The sequence below is a fragment of the Chenopodium album genome, chromosome 11 (genome assembly GCF_948465745.1).
Source record: "Chenopodium album chromosome 11, dcCheAlbu1.1, whole genome shotgun sequence".
In the NCBI taxonomy this organism is placed as follows: Eukaryota; Viridiplantae; Streptophyta; class Magnoliopsida; order Caryophyllales; family Amaranthaceae; genus Chenopodium; species Chenopodium album.
Window position 1 is genome coordinate 56248255 of NC_137844.1, and position 21886 is coordinate 56270140.

A 21886-nucleotide genomic window follows, 5' to 3' on the forward strand; every position below is an offset into this window, starting at 1 on the left:
TGAATATTGAGCTCAGAAAGAAGCGACTGCAGCCACAATACCTCATTTGTTGTGGATGCTACAGCACGAAATTCTGCTTCAGTAGATGATTGAGCTAAGCCTTGTTGCTTCTTCGAACTCCATGATAATGGATTACGGCCTAGATAAACAATGTAACCTGTAGTCGAGACATAATTATCTCGATCACCCGCCCAATCCGCATCTGTAAAGGCATGTAGGTGCAAGGGGGAGTTGCGATGAAGTGTTAGACCATGATCAATGGTGCCATTTAAGTATCGTAGTAGTCGTCGAAGAGCTGCCCAATGCAAGTCAGTGGGTTTATGCATAAATTGAGACAACCGATTTACAGCAAAAGCAACATCCATTCTAGTTAGTGACAAGTATTGTAATGCACCAACCATTGCTCTATATTCAGTGGGATTTGGTAAAGGAGAACCTGCTTCAAGAGTGAGTGGAGGATGAGACACCATTGGTGTAGGAACTGCTTTAGCATTTGACATATTTGCACGAACTAGCAAGTCGCCAATGTATTTCTTTTGACTGAGAAATAGTCCTTGCTTTTGAGGTAAGACCTCAACGCCTAGAAAATAAGACAAGGGACCCAAATCTTTGAGCGAGAACTTTGTGGCCAGACAAGTTATGAACTCTTGAAGAGCATTGGGAGATGGGCCCGTGACGATGATATCATCAACGTAGACAAGTAGATAGAAGATAGTACCATGCTGCCGATACATAAATAAGGAGGGATCGGCAATGGAATTTTTGAACCCAAAGGCTAAGAGATATGACCGCAACTCTTGATACCAAGCCCGAGGGGCTTGTTTGAGACCATAAATAGCTTTGCGAAGTTTGCACACATGTGTGGGTTTGTTTTTATCCATAAAGCCAGGAGGTTGTGACATATAAACATCTTCCTTTAGAGAGCCTTGAAGGAATGCATTGTTAATGTCCAATTGTCTAATTGACCAACCATTTGTGACAGCAAGAGAAAGCATCAGTCGTACTGTAGTGGGTTTTATCACAGGGCTAAAAGTCTCCGAGAAATCGATGCCTGGACGTTGGTGGAATCCTTTAGCCACAAGACGCGCTTTGTAGCGCTCGATTGAGCCATCAGACTTGTATTTAATACGATAAACCCATTTACAACCAACCAAGTTTTGAGATGGGTTAGCAGGCACAAGTTCCCAAGTACGGTTGCGGATTAAAGCGTCATGCTCATCCGTCATAGCTGCACGCCATTGAGGATCTTTCAAGGCTTGAGTTATGTTTGTGGGCTCAGTTGGTGGTGATGTAGTAGTGAGGTGGTGGGCAAATTTTGGATTGGGTTTGGTGATATTATTTTGTAGCCGAGTAACAATCGTCCTCGGAGGACGAGGCGGTGGGGGAGGAGGAGATGGTGGAGTTGTTTGTGGAGGTGGAGGAGGTGGTGGAGTTGTTTGTGGAGGTGGAGATGGCGGTTCTGGTGGTGCTGGAACAGGAGCTTGTATAGGGGCCACAATTGGAATGTCAACAACGCACCATTCATCCACAGAAGAGACCTTGGGGGAAGTATAATCTCTGCACAAATCAGAAAAAGGAAACACATCTTCTACAAATTTCACATGTCTTGATGTATAAATGCGATTAGTAGGAGGATGCAAGCAATAATAAGCACTTTGAGTTGGAGAGTAACCAACAAAGACACAAGGAAGAGACTTGGGATCTAATTTGTGAGAGGTATATGGCTTTAACCATGGATAACAGAGACACCCAAAATTCTTGAGCTTAGTGTAGATTGGTGGGATTCCAAAAAGTGTGAGATATGGTGACTTATTATTAAGAGATGGAGTGGGGAGCCTATTAATGAGGTACGTGGCAGTAGCAAGAGCATGTGGCCACAAGGTAAGAGGGAGATTAGCATGAGTAAGCAATGATAATCCAGTTTCAACAATATGCCGGTGACGACGCTCTGCATAACCATTATGCTCGGGGGTATGTGGTGGTGAAGTAAGATGAGAGATACCATTTAAAGCTAGATATGGTGTGAGTTTTTCATATTCTCCTCCATTATCAGAAAAAACTTTAATTATTTTACGATTAAAGAATTTTTCAACTAATGCTCTAAACCTTAAAAACACATCATAAGTGTCAGACTTCTTTTTAAGAGGATATAGCCAAACATACTTTGTAAAGTGGTCAACAAAAATTACATAGTATTTGAATTTATCATGGGATAGCACTGGTGAAGTCCAGACATCTGAAAAAATGAGTTCAAGTGGAGCATTTGAGGATAAAGAAGAGAGAGAAAAAGGTAATTTGTGACTTTTATTCATATTGCATGAGTTACAATGAGACATTGGAAAATCTGAAATGCCTAAATTGTAACTAGAATTTAAAGTCCTAAGAATAGATAAAGAGGGATGACCAAGACGGCTAATAATAAGAACCCTATCAAACAGAAAAACAGAAGGCTAAGATAAGACTAAAACTAAGGAAAACAAACTAACAACCTTGACTAAGTCTAAGGATATATACAGAATTTACAATTAACAGAAGGATTAATTAGATACTCTAATTATTCCTTAATAATAAGAACCCTATCAATAGCGAGAGAATCAAACTTGAATTGTACTCAAAATACATGATAACTTGATTTAGCTTAAGTAAAAAAAGTTTAACTAACTATACTAAAATTAGTGATTACTTTATTCTTACATAATAGTCTAATTAATTATCAACATATTCAAATATGATGAGACCAAATTAACAAAAACTGAACGAACGTCTAATTATCAATCTGAATACTTTTTGGTATGAACCAAATCGAATTGACTAGAACAGTAAACCAATTAAATGTTATTTGCTAGGCCTACTTTATTAAATTTGAAGAAGATAGCTTCCTATAGAAAGTTTGCTCCTTAACTATAGGACTATTGGCTATAGGGTGGTGCTTTTTCCAAGCATATGCTCAAATTTAAAGTACTTTTTGCACTAAATTAATTGATGATCACGTCTTAACTTCTAAGTTTAGTTTGCTTATCTTGGTCCTTGATCATTAAACTTGCATTGATCTCCAAATGCAAGGCATGATGATTGCGTCTTCGTTAATCTTGGACTTAAATAAATTAATGAAGTAGGCAGCATAATTATAGAAGCTAGCAAAATTCTCAAGGTTATCTTTATCAAGCCAACCTTCAATACATACTATTTCCATCTAAATTTAGTCGTTATATCATAAATTCATAATAATGTCATTGTGTTCACTCTGTCTCACTATACAAGGAAAACTTTAATAATGATTAAATAAGTTTTCGTTTTAATTATTTTTGTGATGATACTTCATTGATCTTTCTGTTTTAGATGTCTCTAACATTACTTTCAATTCAAAACGTGTCGACAAGGGAGCATTAAAAAGCAATTAAACATTGTAATAGGAATATTATTTCACGAGACAATAATATATTTGATATTATACATAGTACTAGTACCTATATATAGTCCCAACTTTTATTATTGGTATTCATCTAATAAATAAGCTAGGAAATGAAATTTTCAACTAAAAAAAGAAAAGAAATTAAAGTACTAAGTGATAAAAAGTGCTGGAAAAGTTGGGACTAATTAAGGCAACATTGAATAATAATGCAACCTTCAATGTTTTTCATAAAAATTATTTGTAAGTTTAAGAAAGTTGAATAGAAGTGTCATAAACAACACCAGCTTGCCAAGCAAGTGGGATGACATTAGCAACAACCACCCATTTTGCTTCAGCAGTAACACTTGCACTTGCAAAGAATCTAACTGTTAGCCCACCTTTTGGTGGATTTTCCATGTCCCAAACTGCACCATATGCCCTCCTACATGCCCTCCATTGTAGATTTGCCTCCTACACAAATTCAAAGGTTACATTACAATGATCGATCTATAATTAGTCTTATAAAACATTTTTGTGTAAGGTAATGGCTAGAGCTGAGGTGGGTATGTGATTATGTGATGGGCTGACACGAAATTGGTCCAACATGGCAAGAGTCCATTGTAAGCCTGACACGACATGAGTAGCTCACTAGTGGGCCATGCATGGACTTCGTTTACAAAACTTGGTACAAACACAAAAAAATTGGTCCACGTGTTGACTTGCTTATTTTTAACCAACGGTCCACAAACACAACATGTCTTCAGGTCATGTGGGTTGGAATGTGAATGAGTGAAAGCTTTTATAAGATTAGTACGATTTTGATACAACATGACTTTTTATGACCCTTTTCTGGTACATCTCATTAAAACACGAGGCAGATGATATCATGATGATTATTCGCACATTGACTTGTATATGTACCTCATAAAAGGTCACACGTACAATTCGTTATTCAATAAATTATAATGAGACCGTTTCATCAGTTTTGTACCTCAAAGATTTCGACGGCAGTAATGTCGTAAATTCCAGCCTGATAGTAGAAAATCATGGCAAGGTAGTTAGGATAATGAGCATGCTCATGAACTTTAAGCATGAGATTATTGTTGCCAGGGTATCGGCATGGAACTCGTTGGTATTCAATATTAACGTGACCAAATGCCTTGAGTTTAGCCTCCATGCCGGACTCAGCCATCTTTGCGAATGCTTGGCCACTCAGAATGAAATCGGATTCATGACTTTCACCGTGGTCCGTCACCACAACTTCAACTCCGTCGTCATTGCATTCTTCTTCTGTGCACTTTATCTGTATTTTACACCCATAGAATATAAATTATTCATGCATCGTCCTATATTCCTATTTACCCATTACATTCTTACATGCCATGCATGTACAATGCTTGTAAACGTGTTACTCTGTACATAGTAGTTGAATTTATTACTACCTCCATTACTTTTTAGTTGCAACAAAAATTTATCAGAAGTTAAAGTAGTGAAATTTAATGAATGTCATGAAACATATTTATAAAATTGAGTAACATAACTCTTAACAAAAGGTGGTAAAAAAAACAAATCATATCTTCGGAATAATATTTATCTAGTATGTACATGCATGGTTATACACTTGGTTTTTATGCACCATGCATAATAATTATGTGCATGCAAGAATTAAATTAACAATAATTAGTAATTTTAATATATGAGTATATACCTTATAACATGCACCACATCCCGCTCCATTTCTAAAGAGTCGTCTGGAAGCAGCAGCTACATCACCATCATTAACAGTTCTTCCATATTCACCGTAGCCACATGCACCAGCTGGTCATTCAATCAAAATACAGGATACAAGTTAATTGTTATAATAACTTATATTAGCTATAATGCCTATATATAATGCACAAATATGCAAAACTATTTGAGACTTTTGAATGACCCTATTGGACTTGACTCCCTACCAATTATTTGTTCTCATGAACCCTCAATCTCAAAAAATCTATTTACGACCAAATACCTCAAAGTCACAAGATATAAATTGTAGGGAATATTTCAAGCATTATGATAACCCCAAACTTGAACCCCACTGTGATCATACACTAAAGTACGGTGGCGTTCCAAAGGGAAAGACAAAGAGCAAAAAGAGTCGCCAACAAGTTTTAGGAACTTGTAAACCCAAAAGACAATCCAAAAGGACCATCAACTACTCCATAAGGTCTTGAACCAAATAGGGTCCGGGGATGAGGGTACGAATCCAATCTACAAAAGAAAGGACCCGCCCTATAAAATAGGCCTCTACTTTATTCTGCTCGTATTCATGTGCGCTTTTCGAATAACATACAAACATTATATTGAACCTACCCTGTTTAATCTATGTTGGTTGAATATTAATGCACAAATAATACTATTATTGGCGATCACTTGAGTTAAAATCACATTAGCCTAAACCAAATTATTAATTATCTTATTAAGCGTGATTTCAAGTACAAATTCCCTTTAAACCTGCATAAAAGGCGTGATCAAGCAATAACAATAGAATATATCAAGCAACATAAGCATCATAATAATAAATAATGATAATAACATGATAAGACATAATAAAGCTTGATAATAATAGCAAGATCCTAGGCATGATACTAACAAGATTAATAACAAATCCTAGCATGTCACTAAACAATAAAGATCAAAGCTTTAAACCTAACACGGTACTAACATGATAACATGATATTAGAAAAGATTAAAGGCATCCTAAACATGATTCTAGAAAGCATTAAAAACATCCTAACATGATACTAGGAATATTAAACATCCTAACATGATACTAGGAATTATAAGACAATAATAAACAAATCTAAACATGCTTTCTACATTGAAAGAGAGTAATAAGATTACATACTTTGAAGCCTCGTACCTCTTTCTAATAACAAAATACACAAGTTAGTAAACTTCAATGAAAATAATAAAGAATAATTAAAGAACTAAAGAATTAAATTGAAATCAAATTAAATAAAGTTTTGACTAGATTTGGACCAAACCCTCAGAAATTATCAACCTTTCACGTCTAGGGCGAAGGCAACTTCGAACTTGGCTAAGTGACTCAAGATCTTGTGAATGCGGAATATTGTATTTTGTAAAAAGCTTGTTTAGAAAGAGAGAGAAAGAAAAGAATTAAGTAATTCTTGAGAGGGAATAGAGAAAATTGAGAAAGAATTGATGATTGTGAATGATGTTTGTAGATTGATGAGAATTATTGTTTGTAGATGATTTTTGAAAACAGGGATTCGGACACTATTTATAATGAAAATAATCCGGAAAAACATAGAATTTGATAAGGAATAAAACTCCACGCTGTCGCCAGGAATTAACTCTGTCGCGACGCGACAGGGTCTGTCGCGCGGCGACAGCCTGTATTAGCGCGTTTTTCTTCACGCGGAATCCGATCTTTAATCAACTTGATCTACGAAATCCGTACAGAAGATAAAATATATTTTTAAGATAATAAAACCATATTTTATTCCAAATAAAAATCTTTTTAAAATAATTAATTATTAAATCTAACAATATTAGAATTAAAAGGAACTTTCTAGAAACTTCTAGAAAACTATAATTAATCCTAATAATTTTAGGAATAACAATTAATATTGGGCCCTCCTCTAGATCATTGGGCCATATTTAAATAAATAACTGGGCCCAGTTTAGTATTTTGGCCATAACTTCCTCAATATTCATCGGAATCGGGCTTATAATATATCGTTGGAAAGGTCTCTTCGAACCCCATCCAACTACACCATTATTGGACCCTTATCATGGACCAAAATAAACTGAAACGGACGTTTTCAAATAAACAAAGTCATTTTCAAAAACAGAGAGAAAAGAATTTAATTAAAACTAAACCGCAACACTTGACTTTCAAACCACTTTCACCTCATTCGATAATAACACAACGTGCAAGGCATTCATCACTGGGTTTGGTTTTGGGGAGACACAAATGGGTGTCTACATAAATACATACATAATTTCGGGTTATTAATCAACTAAATAACCTTCTTACCGAGTATAATAGATGTACAATACTATAAATAGACAAAGTCAAGAAAAATGAATAGTAAGTGTGCATGCATACTTGGGGTCCCTTTACAATCAGGGCTGCCGTAGTAAGTAGCTTTTGACGATTCTTGAGAGTAGCACAATGTTTGCAAGGAGATAATAAATGTAAATACAAAAATATAACAACCATACTTAAGTGGAAAATACTCCATTTTTTTTAGTACTAAAATACCCTAAATACAAATTAAATATTTAAGGTATAGTAAGTGATCAATTGAAAAGAAAGAGCCAATTTCTAAGTAATGGGATAGCTAATTAAGGCATGAGCTACAAATTCCTATTTATAGGAATAGAATTAGGTCATGGTACATTGGTAAATTAATCAAGGATTTGCCACTATTATCCTCCACTAAATTAATAAGGTGCTTAAGCTGCATTGCACTTACTAGAAAGCTTAGGGTTTTGGACAAATGTACGTACAACAATGTAATTGTGACTTTATTTATAATTGGTACTTGGTTGTTAGATTGTGTGTCAATTATATATAGAATGGCAGGTATAAATAAACCACAAAGCATTATAAACTAATTAGTGTATGTTTTTATAATTACATTGGTTAATCATAAACTATGAAGCCAATGATTAATTACCAGCAGGGATTTGTACTTGGAGCTTGTGACGCGTTATTACTTCAATTCCCCAATGAGAATAATTTGCGTGTACCGGGTGCACAATTATAACCTATGTCATGTATTTTGCTTATGTTATTATTTTAAGGATGACCCAAAATTAAACATTAAATCATTGAGTTTAACCACAAAATGAGTGATTCATGCAATAGTGATCCGAGTCTAGTGTGCGCTGACATAACAAATAGTGTGTTCATCAGATGCATATGAATGATCAGAATTTGTGTTATTGATAGAAAACAAATCGTGAAATATGAGCCCCATTATACTACATATGTGACATTATACCTATATATTGCTGGCTGATAAGCAGGTAATAATGCACGCATTAGTATATATAGATCGAAACAAACTCTACCAGGTTAAGCTAGCTGATGGACATAGTTGGTCCAGCTAGAATTGGTTTTATATTATGTCATTCCCCTCATATGAAAGCTCTTTGGACTTGAAGAGTGAATGCAACATGGACATCTATACTTATATATTAAAAAGCTTTCCTAAAACAGAATATGTTCTACGTGTCACCTTTTTCAAGTTCGACATGTCAGCAATATGCGCCACATGTCAATATAAACATGACATGTCACTTTCACATGTATTAGGTTTGCATCTAAAAAATGCTTATAACAAGACTTAAACTCAAGACCAACAAGTTTTAAGTTAACAGTCTTACCATCTTAGCCATTTATTAATTGTGTTTTTTAATCCAACAAAATTATAGATAACTTAGATAAGTTAATTTATGTCTTATGATACTATTTGTTTCCATTATGTAATGATTGGGTTTGACAACTAAAAAATGTTTATAGCAAGATTTAAACTCGAAACCAACAAGTCTTACTTTCTAAACAATCGAATTTGATTAGCAAATTAAACAAGTACAAACTAGCAACCCGGGACATCGCCCGGACCACACACTAGTTCTTAATTATAACATGCGCTAAGTATCTCACGGGGAGGGTAGAGATTTTAAATGTGATCAATTCAACGAAAAGTCTAAGTTGATGGTTAGAACTTCATGATTGGTATTATACTCTATTAATATTTATTTTTTTGTAAAGTAATTTCAATCAAAAGGTTTATAGATGTAACTTCATCCCTAGATATGTGTTTATGAGCTTGATGATAAATACTCCGTATGTTATAATTGCAATTCATAATAATATAAATCTCACTTACAAAGTTATTATTATTATTATTATTATTATTATTATTATTATTATTATTATTATTATTATTATTATTATTATTATTATTATTATTATTATTATTATTTTGACAAGAAGTTAAATTAAAATATAGCTAGTTTTAATTTGCTCTACATTATTATTACTAAGATTGTATAAATTAAATTTAGTTAAAATAAGTATAAGTTCAGATAAATTAAGCTAAAAAGAATATATGGGCTATGACAAATACGTTGTAAGTAACTCTGTAAGCATACTACTATTGAAGTTAAGCCATTTATGATAAGATAATGTAATTCAATAAAAGAATTAGAAATTTGAGTTAATTTCTAAGATCTACATAGAATTTATATTATTTAATTTTAGAAAAATCTCAATAATTTAAATTTTACAGTATAAGTTTTTATGATTGACAGTTCTAAGGGTCAAACTTGTGCGATGAAAGTCAAAATTATTGCAGTTATAAAATGGCGCATTCTCTATACCTTAAAAACACATTTCGAGTCTAATTAGCACAAATAAACAAGTTCTAATAAGGTCCCATATATTTCCATTTGTTTCAATTAGGCTCAACAATTTACTCAAGTTTATACTCTTGCAATCAGGCGTGTCTGTGTGTACTAACATCCAATCGGTCCAAATATATTGCTTGCTGCATTAGGAATTCTTTTCGTGAGGAGGATTTTCCATATATTGCCTTTCTTACTTTTATATATATATATATATATATATATATATATATATATATATATATATATATATATATATATATATATATATATATATATATATATATAAAATATATATATATACATATATATATATATATAAACTACACTCATACCAAATATGATAGAAAACACAATCCCATATCTATTAAATTTTTTGACATAATGTAAAGAACAACAATCTCCCTCAAACTCGAGACAATAATTCAATCAATAAGTACATAATACATGGTCCCGACTTTATTCATTATTATGATAAACTAATCACTAATACATAATCTATAAAATAATATTGTAATACGAGGGTATAGTACTTCTAATACGAAGTACCTCGTATAATACAAACACTCTATATATTTTGTGGATCAAATTGAGATTTACTTATTAAGTAATTAGGGATTTTGAGCTGAGAAAATAATAAATTTAAGAAAGTTGAACATTAGTTTCAACGGTAAGACCAGCTTTCCAGTAAGCAGGAACAACATTAGAAGCAACCATCCATTTGCCTTCAGTTGTACCACTGCCGCAAGCGTAGAACCTCATTGTGAGCTCCCCTTTCGGAGGATTGTGCATGTCCCAAACCGCGCCGTATGCCCTTCTACATGGTTTCCATTCTTGTGTATCCTCCTACATGAATGGATGTTTTTAGGTTAGCGCAATTAATGTAGTACAATATTTATAATTATATCCTATAATTATATAACCAAGACTATTTTTTAGCTCATCAGTTCATTTAAAGGAGCTCTATTTACCAAATCGAGCACAACTCAATTATTATATTACATAAGTACGAATTGTATGTAGTTGTGCGTATATATATATACCTCATAAATCTCAACCGCGGTGATATCATACATTCCACCTTGATTCAAGAGCACCAGAGCTAAGTAATGCGGGAAAAAGCTATGTTCATGGACCTTAACCATGACATTTTTGCCAGGATATTTGCATGGAACTCTTTCGTGTTCAATATTTACATATTCACAATCTAGCAAGTCCATCTCTTTTCCTGGCTTAGCCATTTTGGCGTAAACTTTGGCACTTAGGATAAAGTCTGCGTCGTAGGTGAATGCATGGTCCGTAGCTACAACCTTCACACCCTCTTCGTTGCACTCTGGTGCCTTGCATTTTACCTGCATCCAATTCATAATTAGTACAACTTCGTAAGTATATTTAATGCTTAATCATAACATAACGACATATATAAATGTATGATACGCACGCAGTAACACTCGTGTTATTATGAAGTTGAATTTATACATAATTTTGTATGGAAAACTTGTGTTATTCATGTTTACAGTAATATATATATATATATATATATATATATATATATATATATATATATATATATATATATATATATATATATATATATATATATATATATATATATATATATATATATATATAGAGGAAGGCTCATGTAAGAACCCTCCTCTATATAAGAACCCAATCTTATATAAGAACCAATCTCAACCCTTTATTAGTTTTGATCTAACCATCTAAAATGATCCTTTAGTAATGACATTTCTGTAATTTTAACAATTTCGTATTTAGAACATAGAAAAAAAAATTTAGAACATAGAAAAAAATTTAGAACATAAGCTGAAAAAATTTAGAACATAAGCAGAAAATTTTAGAACATAAGAAAAATAATTTAAAAGATAGCAAAATTTTAGAACATAAACAACTAAAATGTTAGAACATAAGAAAAATAATTTAGAACATAAGTTTGTTGAAAAAATAATTTAGAACATAAGTTGAAAAATAATTTAGAACATAAGTTGAAAAAAATAATTAATAACATAATCTGAAAAAAAAAAAATTTAGAACATAGGAAATATTTAGAACATAAGCTGAAAAAATAATTTAGAACATAGGAACAAATTTAGAACATTATTAAAAATAATTTGGAACATAAGTAGAAAACTTAGAAAATAGGAAAAACTTTAGAACATAAGCTGAAAAAATAAATTAGAACATAGAAAGAAAATTTAGAACATAAGTTGAAAAAAATAATTTAGAACATAAGCTGAAAAAAATAATTTAGAACATAATCTAAAAAAAAAATTAGAACATTATTGGAAAAAATTTGGAACATAAGTAAGAAAATTTTTAGAATAAAGGAAAAACTTTAGAACATAAGTTGAAAAAAATTTAGAACATAGGAAAAAGTTTAGAACATAATTAGAGTTCTTACATAAAAAAAGGGTTCTTAGATAAGGTGGGGTTCTTACCGGATCCCTCCCATATATATATATATATATATATATATATATATATATATATATATATATATATATATATATATATATATATATATATATATATATATTCGCGAATTTAATTTAAATTATACCATTACTCGGTACCACATTTAAAGCAGTAATGGATGACAATAAAAATGTCCGTTAGTTTTAGGTTTAGAGTAAATATAGAGAGGATACATATATAAGTACCTGATAACAAGCACCACAACCGGTTCCGTTTCTAAAGAGTTTAGAGACTGCTGCTACATAGCCTCCGTTAGCAGTTTTACCATAGGGACCATATCCACACGCTCCAACTATTTGCACATAATAAATCGACAACATTAAATAAAAATAAAATCACAATACTCACTCCATCCAGATTATATTTATCACGCTAGTAGTTTAAACTAATGTGATTATATGCGACTATTAATTCTAGATAGACAAAGGAGTCATTTATGATTTATCATAAATTATAACAATAATGTATAACTTACCTGGAAACGATTTACAATATGAGCTACCATAGTAGGTTGCTTTACACATTTCTTGTTCATCTGTGGAATGACATAATGTTGGTAATACTATTGCCATAACAATTAAACTGGCATAATTTTGGCTAAGGGTGAAGGCCATTTTTCTCATAAAATGATGAAATAAGCCAAAGAATATAACTAATAGGGTGACAATTATTTCTTAGTTAAACTAAGTAATTAGCTTAATGTTGAATGAGAAGTTTATAATTAAGCTTCACATATTTATAAGGAGGTTATATGATTTTGACATATTACCTTTTTGATCCACTAAAGATATAGGAAGGCAATGGTGTGCCACTAATTTTTGAGGTTTGCTACATGTATTAATAGAGAGGCTGACAAATAATACTTTGACTTAATAGCTTCATTAATTTATTTCCTTGAGCTAGTATTCAAGAAGTCAAATTTAATTGTAAATGGTTGTTAATTATTAATTAATGGAATCATCCACTACATAATAAACATATAATACACTTTGCTAATTCCAATATTAAAGTGGGGTTGGTGATTATAGTATGTGTACACATCTAGTTAAGCATAAATTTCAAAATTTGAATAGCATACAATTTGATCATATATTATACCGAGTATATAATAGCACATGTAATATAATTGATCATGAACAAATTGTGATGATTTGTATGATATTCAACTTTCAGGGTTTTATCAATGTGCTAATGTTACCATGTTAATTACTATAATTACGAAGGATATATTGGAGATTGAAATAAGTTTTACCATGTTAATTAGGAAGTAATAATTTGCAACCGAATTTAAGAAAGTTGCCTTGCTAGGGGTGTGCATGATGAAAACCGTAGTAATGGGCCTACTGGCGCAACATCCCTCCATAGTAAATCAAACACGAACTACTAGGGTAGTAAGGTAGTTGAGCCATGCATTTTGTGTTTTCATTGCAAGTTTTCAAAATTTTGATTTTTCAAACCTTTCACTAGCTTATATACTTGAAGATATTATTGCTTATATATTCACATTGAAAACTAAGCAAAAGCTAAAGGTGGTCATTGGGCGGGCACGGTCAGGTTCAGGCTGGGCCGTAGCCAAAAAGCCCACTTCTTGGGTCGAACCAAGCTTCGGGACGAATTTTTTTGTGCCCAAATCCGCTCAAACTTGTCGGCCTGTGCTGGCTTTTCAGGTCGGGTCTAAAAAATCAACTAAATATGTATTTCCAAACCCGTTGAAAAATTCTGCCCGAAACCCACCCAAAATCGGGCTGGGCTAACTTTGATCACCTCTAGCAAAAGCCAGAGTAGAGTAAGTTTTAAGGATTAAATTACTATCAAGAAAAACCAAAGGACCAAACATTACTCTTCAGTTTTCACACTGGTTAAGATATATAAGTTCATGACACAAGCACATGCAGTCATGCATTACCACATAACTTAACTAAATTTTGGTTGATTTTTTATATTCCTCTATTGAAAATCACATTGATTTTTTGCCAATTTATGGGCAGGATAAATAGGAGTCAAGTCGAGCAAAGGTTTAGTTTGTTTAATTTAGGCTCGATAATAATTAGTATTGCTCAAGCTAGCTCAAACTCGACTTGAATGTAATTTTAAAATTCTTGTTCAACCTTGGATTGTTAAAAGCTTGACACCTTGACTTGTACTGTTGAGGTTTGTTCATGGACATGCTCGTTCGCATTTCAAATTATATGAGCTTGAATGATTATAAAACAACTAAACAAGGTTTAGTTAAATAAACATGCCTTCAGATGCTCTAAAGGTTTCGTTATTTCATTTGGATTTTTATGCATACACATTACTTAATAATTCAAGTTTTTGTCTTTCTATAGAAAGTTGTTGTGGGAAAATTTTCCTGCATGCATGATACAATTGACAATATAATAATCTTTATCTTTTAAGTTCAAATTTCTTGTAAAGATAAAGGAAATGTTAAAATAATTTTTAAAATGATAAGAGTTTTTTTTTCAAGTCAGAACAAGGTTTAAACGATCGAGTAATATTAAATGTGAACAAATAGTTGACTTAAACAAGTTCGTTGTTAACTATTAATTGCAAGTCGGTCATGATTTTTTTGAGCTTGTCTCTATTACTTTTACGAACTTAAGATACTTATTCAAGTTTGCTTATTAACAAACGATTTTGATTAAGTTTGTTTGCAAGTAGTTGGTGAGCGTACCAAGTTACTTCGGTAAAGAACTACTCCGTAACATACATGGATTCAAACACAGCTATTTAAGCATAATAATACTGGTATTAATCAACACAATTGTAATTCAAGTACACGGTCCATAATCTTATTCAATCACTAATGAGGTAAATGAAGAGAAATTAAAGTGGTGATGACCAATAAAATTGGCTAATAGTTACAATTAGAGTTTAACGGCAAGCTCAAAATTAGCTCCCTTCTCCCAATTAGCAGGAATAAGAGTAGGTGATTCCACCCACGTGGCATGATTAGTGTTGCTGGCAACGAGAAAGTATCTAATTTTGTAACCTCCTTCTACTCTTGGTGGATTTTCCAGGTCCCAAACTGCTCCAAATGGCTTTCTCATGGGCCTCCATTCTTGGGTTTCCTCCTGCATTTCCAATAATTTTTTAAAAAATAGTTAGAGGCCCAATTGAGCCCAATATACAAATTACTTGTATATGTGTGTACCAAAAATTGGAGCCCAAAACTAATATCATTATATAATTAGGCAACTTAATGTAATTGAATGAGCGCAGATCGTCTGTGCGGTGCCTGAATCTGTAAAGCTCTATTTATATCCTATCAACATGTGATATTAGGCCATCTAAAATAACCATGCAATTTGATCCAATTATATCCAATATTCCAATGTGTTTGTATCTTCATATAATTTCATAAATTATTTCAGGCACCTAATTATATTGAGTGGTTTTTTATGACACTATGTATACCCGCGTGTTGACATGCCCTTCCACATGTACACGTGTTGTGCATAGGTTGATTTGAGAGCTAAAATTAAAAATTTACAATGACCCCGAGTGGAGGATAAAAGGGTGGAAGAAACAAACCTGCCAAACTTGAGCACCCACAACGTCATAGAGAGTAGGATTATAAGTGATAATAATGGCCAAGTAGTGAGGGTATCTTGTGCCTTCATGTATATTAATTATGAGGTTCGAACCACCGAAAGTGCAAGAGACTCGACGGTATTCGATGTTAACGACGCCGTATGCGAGCAGCTCGGCTTCTAACCCGGGCCGGGCCATCTTAGCATAGGCCTTGGCCGGAAATAGGAAATCGGTCCAATCACCCACCCCGAAATCTGTTGCCACCACCACCACCCCATCTTCTGTGCATTCTCCTGTCTTGCACCTTACCTAGTAATTATTTAAATCGAGATATTATTAATCAAATACATGCATTAAAAAACCGTTAAAAAAAAATTCAAACAGATGAACATTATGGAACGGAGGAAGTACCTGGTAGCAAGCACCACATCCAGTGCCGTTTTTGTAAGGTCTATGGACACCAGCTACATAACCATCATTAGCAGTTCTTCCATATTCTCCATATCCACATGCTCCAGCTGATAAGATGAAATTAAATCCATAATATTAATTATGTTATCACCCACTCACGTAGTCATGTCATAATTAAGTATAAAACTATAAAATGAACAGTTTAAACGTAAGCATAAAGTTTATATTTTATTTACTAATAAAAGAAAATTTAATATATTAATAAATCCTACAAAAAACATTAGTCTGAAGATTATTAAGCATTTGATAAGTATGGACTTCAAAGAGTGATAAAATAGATTAGCCTTTAGAGGATCTTCTAAGAATTGATGAACATAGTAATATACAAAATAATTATTAATTACATCAGTCCACTCATGTTTTTAAAAAGAATTGCCAAACTTATACCATTTTAGATTATGCATTTAAATGCTTATATATATATAACCCTAAAATCTACCTATATAGTTACCCTTTAATTTAATTTAGTATACATTTGAATAGTTAGTCACTAATTTGTTTCCTCACATATATATACATGAGCATATACTATAATAGAGATCAAATATAATAATATCGTTTATTTTTTTAATTATAAACGTGATTATGTTACGGAAAACTAATTAAAATTAAACGTCCCATCATTTTCACAAAAGTACTCAAATGATCAATATATACAGTAAATAACTTTTTTTCCGTACTTGTAAAAAGTTAAATAGGACCTTATAAGCTGTAAGCAAAAAAGCGGAAAAAAAAAAAATAATCGTACATCTCTCATATGCAAGTTAAGACACCATGCATGCTACTAAAACATAGAGTAGAGAAACAAAAAGGCATACTTGGGTTCCCTTGACAATTTGGACTACCAAAATAGGTTGCTCTAGAGCAGATATAATCTTGACCATATCCAAGTACAAATAACAACATCATTATCAAAGGAAGTATAATATTTTTGTAATTAAGGTTAAACTCCATTTTTTTCAAGGATTAGTAGAAATGAAAACACAACAAGCTAAGAATGCAAGAAGCTAATATAAAAAAGATAGTTGTAGAAATGGTGAGAAATGGAGTTAGAAACCTTAGATATTTATAGCACATAATTTTGAATAGAAACTAAAAAATAAAAATAATAAATTAAAAAATTAAAAAATTTTAAAAAATGAAAAATTCTAGAAATTTGCCTTCCACTATTGTGACAGAGACAGTAGATAGAGTTATTTAGAGATTATGTACAGTTTAACAATGAACCAATCACTAATTAGGTAGGTCTTCATTAAACTAATTAAAGTTTTTTTTATTAATTTTATTAATGTATTACTTTTTAGTGCACTTGGGTTTATCATTATAGTTAAGGAAGATGCTATGAATGATAATAGTCCTAAATAATTGAACAAGTACAACACTTTTATTTTTTTAAGCACTCAAGTATTCAATTTTGTCACAGCTGAGTTAGGAGCTTAGGGCACATGGGAATAAAAATCTCTAGATATTTTCTTATGACTTTTTTTTGGACAAATAATTGTGATATTAGAATTTTGTAGTTAAGTCAAGTCTTATCAAGTTTCACAATTATTGTTATTATTTTTTTTAAAATGGTCATCACATTTTCATAAATATCATCATATAAAAGAAATTCTTAAGGAAAATAATGCATTTGCATAAGTAACTAATAGAGAGCTTTGATCTTGCCACATTTTCCCAAGACAATCAACCACTTTAATTTAAGATTAGAGAAAGTAAACAATTACATTTTAAACACCAATAAAATATGGATAAAATTACAAAAAGGTTTTTAAAGTGAGTTTTCCTAAAAAAAAAGTGGGTTTTGAATTGATTGATGAATGAAAATATTATGTTTAACACATGTAGTTTATGTACATGCGCGTCAATACATGTATGTATGTTGAGATTGGTTGCTACCATAGTCTATACTTTAATCAACGAATTTAGGCCTTTGTCAGGTTAGATTCTCCCAATTCTATTCATATCAATTCCAAGTCTTATTATATATTAAGGTTATACTCCAAGTTTTTGCTCACCATTTGGATGTACTCCGTATAAGCAAATTATTATTGAATGATAAATTTTTAGAAATTATCATTGAATGATAAACTTTTACGTGTGAGACAATATATATATTTATACTTTTTTTTTTTTTACATCACTTTCCTTTTATGAGTGTTTTTTTTTAAAATGCATTATTTCTATATTTGGTAACTTTATACTATATTTATCATTTCTCTTTCTTACTTTAAACCCCACTTAAATTATTTTATCATTTCTCTTTCTTCCATGGTTCCCACTTAAATAATTAAACTATCTATCTTCTCTCACATACATTCTTTTTCATGGTCATCATCTTACTTTTATTATAATAATAATTTATTTACCCACTCTCAATATTTTATTATGCTCCTAAAACTTTGTGCATCCTCAAGTAATGCAAATAAAAAAAAACGGAGGGAGTATATCACAGCATAATTAGTTTGCTTGCCTAATTTCTTCGATAAAGTAGTGACGTCGTTTTCAATCTTTCCAACTTCATTAGCACCTGTGTCTGCAAGAATATGCACTTTAAAACAACAACAACAACAAAAAAAAAAAAAAAAAAAAAAAAGAAGATTGTTATAGAGTTATATATAAGATGCATGTTCTAGGGTTTATTCACATTTACTGAACTTTTGAAATAAACTGAATTGATTGAACCTGAACTAAACTGAACTGAATAGAGCTAAAATGAATATTTTATAAGAGAAGGAAATTAGGAGCTGAACTGAAATGAACTGAATTGATTGGAGCTGAACTAAAGTGAACTGAACTGAAATTAAGCTGAAGTGAACAAACCCTTAATTAATTTAATAAAATTAGGAAAATTGACAGGAATAATCCCAACTTTGTCCGATTCGCTCAAAATAATCTCAATTATCGATTATTTATAAATAATCTCAACTTTATACCCCGATCTTTTTTAATGGTCCTGAGAGACCTAAAACCTGCTAAAACAGTGAAGTCTTCATTTGTTGACTGTTGGACTTTAATTTCTTTCCTAATTAATGCCACATCATCTCTTTCTCCCTCCCAAGTCCCAACTAACCCCTCTGAGATTACCTCACCAAAATTTCTCATGAAATGCAAAAAAAAAAAAAAAAATAAAAAAAATAAAAAAAAAAAAAAAAAATGGCAGCCATAATTTGTTTCAACTTTTGAGTGGAAATTACTTCTGTAGGTAAGTAGTAATCCACTGAAAAAATTCGCAATTAGTCTCCTGCACATTAAAAGCCCCAAATCAATTGCAAACATAAACCCTAGTTTCAACCCAATTCAATTTTTTTTTGGTCAAATAAATAGTTAATTAATTCAATTATTTAACTATAATTAAGAACAAAAAATACACTTATCGGCCATTTAGGACAAGCGTAGAACTTCATTCCAATATTTACACCATTTTTCACAGTTCGAACTACAGTGTCATGCCCACAATTGCAGTTCAAATTTGGTGAAAACACCCCCAACAATTCTTGAGGAAGAAGAGCCACTAGAACATGAATGCCTCCTACTACCCTTTATAATTGATTAGGAAAAGAAAAAACAAAGAAAAAGAAAAAGAAAATTAAAGGAGAACATAGCAAAATTGCGAAAGGTTGGAGCAAAAAGAGAGTCAGAGCAAATAAAACAAATGGGGGGGGGGGTTTGGTTTTTCCCAACTAACGTTTAATTAAAGGGAAATTAATCTAAATTCAACTTCTTATAACTGTTGGGTGCCACGTCAGCTACAAATCGGTTATAATAGGTGCATTAATTTGTTGGGACCATTAAAAAAGATCGGGGTATAAAGTTGGGATTATTTAAAAATAATTAATAGTTGAGATTATTTTGAGCGAATCGGGCAAAGTTGAAATTATTCCTGTCAATTTTTCCATAAAATTATTACATTTTCTTTCCTAATAAAAATTGTTTGAAATGGAATTAATGGTTTATGAATGATTGTAATTATGTGATAAATCACGTTCATATCAAGGGAGTACCTAGGCTTTAATTTTTGGTTCGGAGAAAATTACATAAGATAATGACATAAATAAAAATTGTAAGGTCTTTGATTACCATCTTTCAAGACTAATTTTGATCAAGTAATCTAGTTAACACATACGAAAACAGTAGTTTATAAAAGTCGAGATTTCTTTACTTGTTACATTGTTAGTTTAGGTTGAAAAGAAAGCAAAAGTCGGGAACAAGGCCAACAAGCCCTCCACCAATAATCTGCATGTCAAAACGTTTACATCAGAAAGACAAGTTTCCCAAAATCCATTAACTAAATAACAAGTTATAAAAGATCATGATAGCTTCCACTTATACGATGAGAGATTAGCTAGAGCCTTATTGAATCAAATTTCCCTTTCAATTTAGTTAGAAATTTTATTCCTTAATGCTGTAATGTAAAGAGCCTCCAACAATATTTTGTTTACTTTTCTACTTATATGAATGAGTATTAAAATTGACCTTTTTAATAGTCCAATTTCTATTAATTTTATATACTACTAATAGAGTGCTAAATTCCTCTATTCCAACTAGCTTGCAAGGTGTATGGTTCACACAAATAAGGTACGGAGTATATGTAGAGATGACAATGAATCGGAGGTGGGTCGGGTGATGCTTCATCCGCCTCCATCCACCAACGATCCATCCATCACCCGACCCATTTATCACCTAATTTTCCTTCATCCACATCCGATCCATCCATCATCCATGATGAATTGGGTGGATCGGGTGATAATTCGAGTGAAATAAATATATAAATACATCTTTGCACTTTCATAATTAAAATCAAGATTTGAAAAAAAAGTAATCAATTTATTAAAACTTTTACACATCCTTCTAATACTTGTTCTTTTTTACTAAATTAAAAATACATTTCAATTCCTAGCATTACAAATAAACATTAAATCATTAAAAAAGATATTTATATTTATTTTTTAATATTATAAATTTAACGGGTGGATGAATGAGTCGGGTGATGGGTTGGATGTATCATTATCCGAATCCAACCCGATCTGTCACCCAACCCATCCATCATCCATCCGTCGTGATCCACTTAAATTCGGGCTTTCATCCATATATTTGGATCGAGTGAATGGTTATCCGTCGGGTTTGGATGATATTGTCACCCCTAAGTATATGGTAATGGCCGAGAATCGCCGAAAACCATATCTAGTGTTTATTTTAGATAAATAATTTTTTTTTTCTAAACTCTTCATTACCTCAAACCGCTCAAAGTGTGGGGGTTTATAAACTCATATCAACCTGCATTCAATCTTGATTTCAAACCATGCTATCTAGTGATTTTGTGAACTAGACACTCACTTAGTATTATCCCCGTAACACTTTCCCCTTCTTCAAAAACAACCAAGGTCTTGTTTGGTTGTACCAATTTTATGTAGGCACTCAAAATTCCTAGAAAATACATTATTGGTTGTGTTGTTTGGTTAACAAAAAAAGTGCAAATGGAGGAAACAGAAATTCCTAGGAATTTTATTTTCCCACATAATTTGGGAATTCACTTAACCACCTCCCCCTAGGTCATTCAAATTT

The 21886-nt window shown here is 31.9% G+C and overlaps 3 protein-coding genes across 3 annotated transcripts; all 3 read right to left on the reverse strand.

The window, feature by feature from the left end:
- Positions 1-3647: 3647 nt before the first annotated feature.
- Positions 3648-7644, reverse strand: LOC145566935 (expansin-like B1). Its single transcript, XM_081626194.1, has 4 exons — positions 7509-7644; positions 5100-5209; positions 4383-4694; positions 3648-3862 (listed from the first exon to the last, which is right to left on the reverse strand). The coding sequence occupies exons 1-4, from the start codon at positions 7642-7644 to the stop codon at positions 3659-3661; spliced, it is 762 nt and encodes a 253-aa protein (XP_081482320.1). The 3' UTR covers positions 3648-3658.
- Positions 7645-10459: 2815 nt separating this feature from the next.
- LOC145566936 (expansin-like B1) lies at positions 10460-12927 on the reverse strand. Its single transcript, XM_081626195.1, has 4 exons — positions 12789-12927; positions 12499-12605; positions 10861-11169; positions 10460-10663 (listed from the first exon to the last, which is right to left on the reverse strand). Exons 1-4 carry the CDS (start codon positions 12925-12927, stop codon positions 10460-10462), a joined length of 759 nt encoding a protein of 252 aa, XP_081482321.1.
- Positions 12928-15073: 2146 nt separating this feature from the next.
- LOC145569335 (expansin-like B1) lies at positions 15074-17412 on the reverse strand. The gene is made up of 4 exons (XM_081628686.1): positions 17140-17412; positions 16262-16368; positions 15851-16159; positions 15074-15390 (listed from the first exon to the last, which is right to left on the reverse strand). Exons 1-4 carry the CDS (start codon positions 17273-17275, stop codon positions 15184-15186), a joined length of 759 nt encoding a protein of 252 aa, XP_081484812.1. The 5' UTR covers positions 17276-17412; the 3' UTR covers positions 15074-15183.
- Positions 17413-21886: the final 4474 nt, after the last annotated feature.